General features: G+C 48.5%; 1 protein-coding gene across 1 annotated transcript; it reads right to left on the bottom strand.

Moving 5' to 3' along the window:
- Window positions 1-60: 60 nt before the first annotated feature.
- Window positions 61-8,550, bottom strand: PIH1D3 (PIH1 domain containing 3). Its single transcript, XM_018576965.1, has 6 exons — window positions 8,443-8,550; window positions 6,742-6,817; window positions 5,616-5,712; window positions 3,413-3,509; window positions 2,044-2,129; window positions 61-224 (listed from the first exon to the last, which is right to left on the bottom strand). The coding sequence occupies exons 1-6, from the start codon at window positions 8,548-8,550 to the stop codon at window positions 95-97; spliced, it is 594 nt and encodes a 197-aa protein (XP_018432467.1). The 3' UTR covers window positions 61-94.
- Between the last annotated feature and the right edge of the window lie 1,634 nt (window positions 8,551-10,184).

Genomic DNA, 10,184 nt, shown 5'->3' with positions numbered 1-10,184 from the left:
GAGGTTGAAGATAGAAAATGAGGCTCACGGTGGACTTTGTTTAATTTAAACAGTTGTGTTGCGCAAAGTTCATTTGGGACGAATGAAGGAGTCACTATGTAAAGTTGATGAAGTCCAGGTCTCGTACCATCGTGAGGATCAGTTCCAGCGTCTCTGTATCAGCCATAAATTTGGCTTGTCCCGATTTGTCATTCACTGTATGGGGGAGATGCAGCCCAAGCTTACTGTGGAAGACCGACAGAGAGTTAGTGTGATCTACAGACAGGTGGTAAAACTCTTCGGTATAGAAACACCGGGCGGGAAGACGAGCATGGATGGGGGAATATCAGTTCTAAGGAATCCCTTATGAAGGTTTTTTTTACATACATAGGTGGGCACCAGCTATAAAGCTGAACTCCGGGCACAAAAACCTTCATTTAACCCCTTAGTGACTGAGGCCTTTTCCCCCCGTTTTTTTGTACCCATGATATAATCCACATTTTAGGCCTGAAAAATACTTCAACCCTGCCGACATGATATATTTTCTGGAGGCCGAGGCCCGTAGAATAAAATGGTGGCAGATTAAAATGTTTATATTGCACGATATTAGCGTAATGTATTATCAAACCCCAAATGTAGTGAAAAATGCCCTTAAAATGCCCAACAACACAATTAAATTCCCATTTTTAAAAAAAATATATAAAAGATGAGGTCACAACGTGTAAATAGATACCCAACATGCCCAGGTTAGAAATTGTGTGCGTCCGTGAAACTCCGACAAAATTCAGTACTTTAAAAAGGTTACAAGCCCCCATGTGATAGCAGATTGACAGTGACAGGTACTCTTTAAGGTGATGCTGGGGGTCCAAAAGACCCCTAGTGTCACATTTACACTCTAAATAAGCTATTGGGGTGCAGATCACACTTCAATCGCTTATTGCTGGGCTTCAGGAGCCGACCAATGGCTGGAAGTGATGTAATCAGCATCGCTCCCGGTCCCATAGAACGGGGAGGGGGGGGCGGCCTGTTTACCGGCCCGGAGAAGCGATCTGGAGGCAGCTGAGTCGCCTGATCGCTTCTATTGTAAAGCCGACAGCCGATTGGCACTTATTTATTTTTCTCTGCAAGGATGAAGGGTGCGGGTTTTTGGGCCTACCCTGACATCAAGATCAAGAACTCTTGGAGAAGGGGGTGATTGCATTGGGCATTCATGGTGGGGCTTGAGTATCAGACATAAACCCCACCATTTAGGATACAACAAGAACTGGGCATTTACGGTGGGGCTGGCTTGGGGGTGCGGGTCTTTGGGTCTACCCTGACATCAAGATCAAGAACTCTTGGACAAGGGGATATCTACATTGGGCATTTATAATGGGGCTGGCTTGAGGGTACGGGTCTTTGGGCCTACCCTGACATCAAGATCCAGAACCTTTGGACAAAATGTTGTCTGCATTGGGCATTCATGGTGGGGCTTGAGTATCAGATATAAACCCATCTTTCAAGATACAAGAACATTTGGAAAAGGGGATGTCTGTTTTGAGCATTTACGGTGGGGCTGGCTTGAGGGTACGGGTCTTTGGGCCTACCCTGACATCAAGATCAAGAACTCTTGGACAAGGGGATGTCTGCATTGGGCATTTATGGTGGGGCTGGCTTGAGGGTGCGGGTCTTTGGTCCTACCCTGACATCTAGGGGTATGATGTGTGCCCAACATCTTCCTTCTTTCCCCTCTCTTTGGGAGAACCCAGTAGAGTGCCCTGTCCCTGTCAAAAACCTATACACCCTGTTCACCTTTTTGTGTGTGTGTCCACAAGCACCCTTTGGTTCACTAGGGGTTTCGTTTTTTGCCCACCCACCGCTGGAAAAGTACCACCTATGGTAGCCCTAAGATAAATACAGCTGCCAGGTAACTCTGCTGTAATCCAAGGCTCCTCACCACCTAAAGAATTCTTCACATTTACCATGAGGCAGTCTAAATCCCACCGGGGTCATTTTTGAAGCACTTGATGTGATGAAAGGGGTACCCAATATACAATGAGGAAATTCTTCACAAGAGTTACTTACTATTTGGGAGTACGGAGGTTGATGTAGTTTTTCTTTACGTCGAGTGAAACATCAGCGACGTTCGTGTCGGGAAGCTGGACACGGATCTAATAAAAAATTAGTCATTGTGATTTGTACGGATATAACAAAAACAAAAAGTTGGGGTTTGATTGGTGGGAATGAAAGTAGAACCCCAGCAAGGTAGCTATATACTGTAAGAAAGGTCTGATTTGCAGGCGCGCATGCACGAGCGGCACCGGTGTTGGCGCCAAATGGACTTTATAAATTGGAACACGGCTGAGTGGTCTTCAGCTACTTCCTGGTGACCTGCAACCTAACCTGCTGTCCTGTGTAGGACCCGGCTTACCTTGTGACCTGCTTTTGGACCTTTGCTTACCCATTGTGACCTCAACCTGCTTGCTTGAACCAGCTTGTACTTCCGCTATTTGGTCATTACAGTTCTCAGCTTGAAACCTTGACTCTGATCCAGTCTCCTGAATGGATCTCTTCACTGCACAACGGTCACTGACCTTGGCTTGTATCTAGTTTACGTTCCTGTGGCCTGCTCTGGTCCCCCTGGTGTTCCTGAGTCTGGTTCCTGTCTGAGGGTCTACGGCCACCTGGTTCATGCACCTACCAGCCTCAACAGATCCGGTACTGCCTGCAACACTGGTGCTAGTGTCACTCCGTGTCCTTGATTTGCTTGTTCCCACTTCGACAGGCAATACAAGGACACTTGGACAGGAGGCAATACAAGGACACAAGGGCAGGAGGCAATACAAGGACACTAGAGCAGGAGGCAATACAAGGACACTAGAGCAGGAGGCAATACAAGGACACTTGGGCAGGAGGCAATACAAGGACACTAGAGCAGGAGGCAATACAAGGACACTTGGACAGGAGGCAATACAAGGACACTTGGGTAGGTGGCAATACAAGGACACTTGGACAGGAGGCAATACCAGGACACTTGGACAGGAGGCAATACAAGGACACTTGGACAGGAGGTGCAAGACAGGACCCCTGGCCATCTAGGTATCCACCATATACATAGATAAAATACACACAAACTATTCCACATTACTTATAATTCTACAGTATGCAGCCTCTTGATTGTACCCCTTCCATGCTATGCAGCCAGATTGTAATATCACTGTTGAGAACCTGCAGCCTCTTGTGTGACCTTCACAGCTCTTACCAGAAGAGTTGACTATAAATAGGAGTCATCCCAAAGATAACATCTCTCTGCCCTCCCCCCTCCTGTAAGTCTGGCTAAACACTTCCCATTCCAGTCCAGATTCCAGATGGGACTTGTAGTTCCACAACAGATCGCGTGCCAAGGTTGCCAACCCTGCATTAGACGGTATTAGGAGAAGCTTCCAATGCTTACCACCATATCCTCACAGCAAGCGGTTGACGGGTCTTTTCGACTCAGGCCCAAAAACATATCTTCTGAGCTAACTCTTTGCTTAAAAAGGATTTCGTATCTGTGAACAGAACAGCGTAGACGTTAGTGATGACTGCGGATGAAGGAGATAAGTACCTTAGATAGACTTGCACTGTATGGCCAAATATTTGTGGACACCTGACCATCACCCCTATATGAGCTTGTTGGACAATCCAAAACCATGGCCATTGATGTGGAATCGATCTCCCTTTGTGGCTATAACATCCTTCACTCTTCTGGGAAGGCTTTCCACAAGGAGGGTGTCTGTGGGAATTTGTGCCCATTTGTGAGGTACTAATGTTGGATGAGAAGACCTGACTCACAACTGGCAAACCAGTTCATGCCAAAGGTGATCAGTAGGGTTGAGGCCAGGGCTCTGTGCAGGACACTCAAGTTCCTTCACACCAAACTGGTCAGACAATGTCTTTATGGAGCTTGGATTGTGCACCTGACCTCAATATTTCCTATGGAACATCTATGTCCCATAAGGTGCTCCTATGTTCCACAGAGTTGGGGTCAGGGCTCTGGTGTACAGGAACTGGAGTGGCTTTCACAAACTGGCCACACCATGTCTTTATGACTTTGTACACAGGGCACAGTCATGTTCAATAAGGTTGAGGTCAGGGCAGGAGACTCGAGTTCCTCCAAACCAAACTGGTCACACCATGTCTTTATGGAGCTGGCTTTGTGCACCTGAACTCAATAATTCCTATTGAACACCCATGTTCCATAAGGTGTTACTATGTTCCACAGTGTTGAGGTCAGGGTTCTGGTGTGGAGGAACTAGAGTGGCCTTCACAAACTAGTCAAACCATGGAGCTGGCTGTGAATATGGGGGACAGTCATGTTCAGTAGGGTTGAGGTCAGGGCTCTGTGCAGGACACTTGAGTTCCTCCACACCAAGCTGGTCACACCATGTCTTTATGGAGCTGGCTTTGTACACAGGGGACAGTCATCTTTAGTAGGGTTGAGGTGTGTGCTGTGCAGGACACTCAAGTTCCTCTACACCCAACTGGTCAAACCATGTCTTTATGGAGCTGGCTGTGTATATACAGGTGAAACTCGAATAATTAGAATATCGTGCAAAAGTAATTGCAGTAAGTGCTGCAAAAGGGGCCCAAACCAAGTACTGAGTACATATGCATGCTTGTACTTTTCAGAGGTCCGATATTGTTCTATGTACAATCCGTGTTTTATTGATTGCATGTAATATTCTACTTTTTTGAGGTTGTGGATTTGGGGTTCTGGGGTTTTCATGAGCTGTAAGCCATAATCATCACAATGATGACAAATCACGGCTTGAACTATCTTGCTTTGCATGTAATGAGTCTCTCTCATATATTAGTTTCACCTTTTAAGTTGCATTAGTGAAATAAATGAACTTTGCACGATATTCTAATTATTCAAGTTTCACCTGTAGAGGATGGTCATGTTCAGTCAGGTTGAGGTCAGGGCTCTGTGCAGGATACTCGAGTTCCTCCAAACCAAACTGGTCCCACCATGTCTTTATGGAGCTGGCTTTGTGCCCCTGAACTCAATAATTCCTATTGAACACCCATGTTCCATAAGGTGTTCCTATGTTCCAGTGTTGAGGTCAGGGCTCTAGTGTGGAGGAACTTGAGTGGCTTCACAAACTGGTCACACCATGTCTTTATGGAGCTGGCTTTGTACACAGGGGGCAGTCATGGTGGAACAGAAAAGGGTCTTCACCAAACTGTTACCACAAGGCTGGAAGGGCACCACTGTCATGCCTCATCTAAATGGCTAGGTGGTGGGGTTGAGACAGATCTGGTGGGGACATCTTGCAAGCGGAGTTAACAGAGTCCAGTGGGTGGCAAAAACAGCCTTTTTTTTTTGTCATGGACAATCACTGCCAGATGGAGGGGATGACATCACAACTCCCTCTAAGCTCTGACACCAGCTGACGCTGTGTATTTTGCACTGGCTGTGACACAGTCAGGAGCTGTGAGGGAACACTGGGAAGTGGAGCATAAGGTTTGCTCCGAGGTAAAAGGCAGGGGAAGGGGGGATGTGGGCCAAGGGGCATGGGCAGATTTGTGGGGGTCACCTGGGAAACCAAAGTTGCCTGGGAACGTGGAATTACCCTTAAAGGAAAAAACGGCGAAACAGAACCGTTGGGACTTACTCCGGCTTTTCTCTGGGATCCAAATAATCATCGAATTCTGCCCCTTCCTGGACCTCCGACTCGCTCCAGATATCCTTGTCGTCTCTTCCTGTCTGAGCTGTCCAATGTAAGCAAAGGGCTGGTCATTCAAGATGGCGGAGGCAGTTAAAGGACTATAGTTAAAAAGATGAAAGGGCATGAAAGGGTTAAAGCCCCTGGAGGTTTATTTTCAGCTGTCTGTGTCACATTGGGGAGATTTCCCTTCACTTCCTGTCCTGTTGCCACCAGAGGAAATGAGAGCAAAGTGATTGAAATTGCCCTCTTAGACAGTTGTCACCGGAACAAGTTTCCCCAGTGGAAGATGTCCTCTCTGTTCCTGTTCTGGTGACAAGTGTAAAAAATTTTATGGCTATACGTAATATCTTAGGCAGAACTCCAGCCAGAAATAAGACACAAATACATATCCCATTATAGAACAAGGCCTGGGGGCGGGTCCAGGATGACCCGGGCTCAGAGGAAGTGGGTTGATTGATGCTGGCCATCAGACAGAGGACATCTAGTGGCAGCTTTTCCTACAATATTCAGCTTCAATCCAGAGATTTTCCCTGCAGTACCTTTTTCTGCCACTAGATGTCCTCTGTCTGATGGCCAGCATCAATCAACCCATCTATAGGCAGGGGGCGGGTCCAGGATGACCTAGGCTCAGTGAAAGTAGGTTGATTGGCTGGCATTACTTAACCTATTTATAGGGTGGGGGTGGGTCCAGGATGACCTGAGCTCAGTGGAAGTAGGTTGATTGGCTGGCATCACTTAACCTATTTATAGACTGGGGGCGGGTCCAGGATGACCTGGGCTCAGTGGAATCGGGTTGATTTAGCTGGCAATCGACCAACCTACTTCTACTGAGCTTGGGTCATCCAGGACCCGCCCCCAGTCTGTAACTGAACAGTAATAGGAGAAGCAGCACAGTGATAAGCTCATCTCCCTGTCACTCTGCTCTCTCCTCCTATCAGCATGCTTCTTCCTCTCATGCTCAAGCCAGGTCACACTCAGGTACTTACACAGCTTGCATTCAATATTTACATTTAATGATCACAGAGCTGCTTCAATGTGTGTCCCGCCGGAGTTCACCTTTAATAATACTTACATGTTGCAGCGCTTTGTTGAAGATTTGTCACAGATCCAATGTCCCCGGGACCGACAAAAGCAGAAGAGGAAGGACACTAAAAGAACAACAAAAAATATTTATATATGTGAATCCTCGGTTGCTAGGACAGAGGCGGCCCACCATGTCATCTGTTGCTATGGTGCGCACACCTGCATCTAGCAACCGATGATGTTGTGCGGCCCAGTGACCTAGCAACCGATGATGTTGTGCGGCCCAGTGACCTAGCAACCGATGATGCTGTGCAGCCCACCTGTATCCTAGCAACCGATGATGTTGTGCAGCCCAGTGACCTAGCAACCGATGATGTTGTGCGCCCACCTGCGTCCTAGCAACCGATGATGCTGTGCAGCCCAGTGACCTAGCAACCGATGATGTTGTGCGGCCCAGTGACCTAGCAACCGATGATGTTGTGCGCCCCAGTGACCTAGCAACCGATGATGTTGTGCGGCCCAGTGACCTAGCAACCGATGATGTTGTGCGGCCCAGTGACCTAGCAACCGATGATGTTGTGCGGCCCAGTGACCTAGCAACCAATGAAGCTGTGAGAGACGCCTGTCAAGTGCAGCATAACCAGACTGTCTTTCACAATTGGCCTCCAGACTGCGCCATCTGCTGGTCATTGCTCAGCACTGCAGGTCCGGTCTCTGTAGCGCACACCTGTCCTTAATCAAGGAGGTTTAATCAGAGTGCTGGACACAGCCTGGGCCTGATCAGCAGGTTTGTAACCAGAGCTTTAACCCCTTCATGACCAGTGACGTACAGTGTCCCGGGCCCATTTAAACAGACTCAGCCGCCGGGACTCTGTATACATTTGTACATTTGTACAGTAGAAGCGATTCTGGCGGCTCAGCTGATCGCTTCTACGGGCCGGTAAACGGGCGCCCCCACCCCCGCCGTGTTTTCCAGACTTCCTGTCCTTGAGCTGTCATTGGTCGGCTCCTAAAGCACAGCAATATGATATTGAAGTACGATCTGCACCCCAATAGCTTATTTGTAGTGTTTAGCAATAAAGTAAAAAAAAAAACTGTTTTTAAAATGTTTATTAAATAAAAGAAATGTAAAAATAATTACAAATGTTTTTTTAAAGTCCCCCGCGAGCATGCGCATCTTCACGTAAACACGTGTTGGGTGTGCGACGATTGCGCTACACATGATGGGTATCGCCATACTCGCTGGAGTGAGAGCAATAATTCCGGGGCCACTATTTGCACGTATCTCAAAACTGATGACCTGTGGGGGGCTTTTAAAGCGTCATCTATGGACTTTTTGGGGTACTGAATTCTGTCGCGTTTTAACGGACGCACGCAATTTGTAACCTGGGCATGTTGGGTATTTATTTACTTATTGTTTATATTTTATTTAAGAAATTGGTATTTTATTGTGTTTTGGGGCATTTAAGTGCATTTTTCACTAAATTTTAGGGTTTGATAAGGAGTTGCGCTAATATCGTGCAACGTAAAAATTTGCAGCTGCCGCCATTTTATTCTACAGGGTCTCGGCTTTCAGAAAATATATCATGTTTGGGGGGTTTGAAGTCATTTTCAGGCCTAAAATGTGGATTATAACACAGGCGCAAAAAATGAAATAAAGGCCTCAGTCATGAAGGGGTTAAATAATGACATCATGACTAATAACAACCCAAATGGTCATATATATATAATAAAAGCGTTATATACTCACTGTCACATGACTTTCAGGCCCCGCCTCCTCTTCAGAAGGGTCGTGAAGCAGGGCACACAGGCCTTGCATGGACCATGTGTTGGAGAAGTCACCTAGATACGCGTCCATGTCTGCTCTGCAGCCGCGGGTTGAGGAGACATAAAATAAACGCACGCATGACTACAAAACAACCGACAGAAATCACAGCCGTCGCCATCTGCTGGTCATTACTCAGCACTGCAGCCTCGGGTCTTTGCACCCCTGCCCCAATCAAGGAAGTTTAAGCAGACTGCTGGACACTCAGCCTGATCGGCAGGTTTAACGGACTGTTCACACTAGATGCAATGCGTTCCGGCCCGATTCTAGCCAGAACGCACTGCCTCGCATTGCGGACGGCTCACTTTTTAGTGGGGCAAGAGGGGGCGTGGCGGGTCATTCGAGTTAGTGGTACCGTAGCCACGCCCTCCGGTCGCATTGCGGCCGGCTCAATTTTTAGTGGAGCAGGAGGGGGCGTGGCAGGTCATTCAAGTGAATGGCACCGTAGCCACGCCCTCCGGCCGCATGTGGGGGCGGCTCAATTTTTAGGGGAGCGGGGGGGGGCGTGGCAGGTCATTCAAGTGAATGGCCCCGTAGCCACGCCCTCCGGCCGCAATGCGACCGGCCGCATGGGAACGCAAGGCACATTATGCCTGCGGTCCGGTGTGATCAAAATGCTGCAAGCATCGCACCGGACCACAGCCATAATGTTCCTTGCGGTCGCATTGCTGCCAGAGGGCGTGGCTACGGTGACATTCACTTGAATGGCCCGCCGCGCCCCCTCCTGCTCCACTAAAAAGTGAGCCGGCTGCAATGCGAGGCAGTGCGTTCTGGCTAGAAGTGGCTGCTAAGAGGCTGAGGGGTTTAGAACCCCGGTGAGCTTTTTATGGCTGCCTGTGTCCCTGCTGGTGGAGAGTCACCCCCTCTAATGACAACTGTTAAAACGCTGAGCGGAAAATCCACACTGTTGTCACCAAGGAAGCAACAGAGGGAAGTTCCCCCAATGGGGACACCACCGGTTCCAATGACAACTTCACCCCTTACTTTGGAGAGATCTCCTCTTATTTCCTGTTGTGTCTACAGGGCAGGAAGTAAATGGAAATCTCCCGGCGCACCCACCTGCGTCTTAGTAACCAATGACACTGCGCGGCCCATCCATGACGCTGCTAGTGGGCGTTACTAACGCTGGAGTAACGCCCACAGCAATGTTTGGGCGTGCTAAGCTCCGCCCTTTGCTACATCCAGTTAAAACTCGGTCTCACACCCCTTGTGGGCGGAGCCGCAATGTTTGTTGGGACATATGGTCCCTGCGGGGGCCCATTCTCATTTGCGGTGCGTCACGTGCATTAGCGCGTTGTGGCGCCATCAATTTACAATGGTGCCCCGGCGCGCCCAGCCAACCAATCAGCTTCTGCCTTTCATTTTCAAACCTTAACTGCACGAATTGAAGCGAGAAGCTGATTGGTTGCCATGGGCAACCGCTCCAGATTGTGTCTGTTCCAGTTTTGATAAGTCCCCCCCCCTCCAGAATGTATTTCTTGCATGTGTCAAATCCATAGAGCTCCCAAGTGATGCAGCCAGTAAGAGGATAGGAAGGACGTGCATACACCCACAGGGAAGACCAGGGACCGGGATGACACTCACCTTCCTCCTGTGGACGAGATTTTTGCACCGGCTTGTATTCAGCGCATCTTCGTTGCCGAGGTAACCGTCCGAAATATGGGGGG

Source organism: Nanorana parkeri, unplaced genomic scaffold (assembly GCF_000935625.1).
Source record: "Nanorana parkeri isolate BGI_ZX_2015 unplaced genomic scaffold, ASM93562v1 scaffold81, whole genome shotgun sequence".
Lineage (NCBI taxonomy): Eukaryota > Metazoa > Chordata > Amphibia > Anura > Dicroglossidae > Nanorana > Nanorana parkeri.
The sequence above is the reverse complement of the archived record's forward strand: the minus strand, read 5'-3'. Positions and strand labels throughout refer to the sequence as shown.

Coding starts and splice junctions, on each gene's coding strand:
- PIH1D3 (XM_018576965.1), bottom strand. CDS start 8,550: ATGGACGCGTATCTAGGTGACTTCTCCAACACATGGTCCATGCAAGGC. Junction 3,510..5,615: donor GATCCCAGAGAAAAGCCGGA/GTAAGTCCCAAC, acceptor TTCTGTTCACAG/ATACGAAATCCTTTTTAAGC. Junction 2,130..3,412: donor CTTGCTGTGAGGATATGGTG/GTAAGCATTGGA, acceptor ATTTTTTATTAG/ATCCGTGTCCAGCTTCCCGA.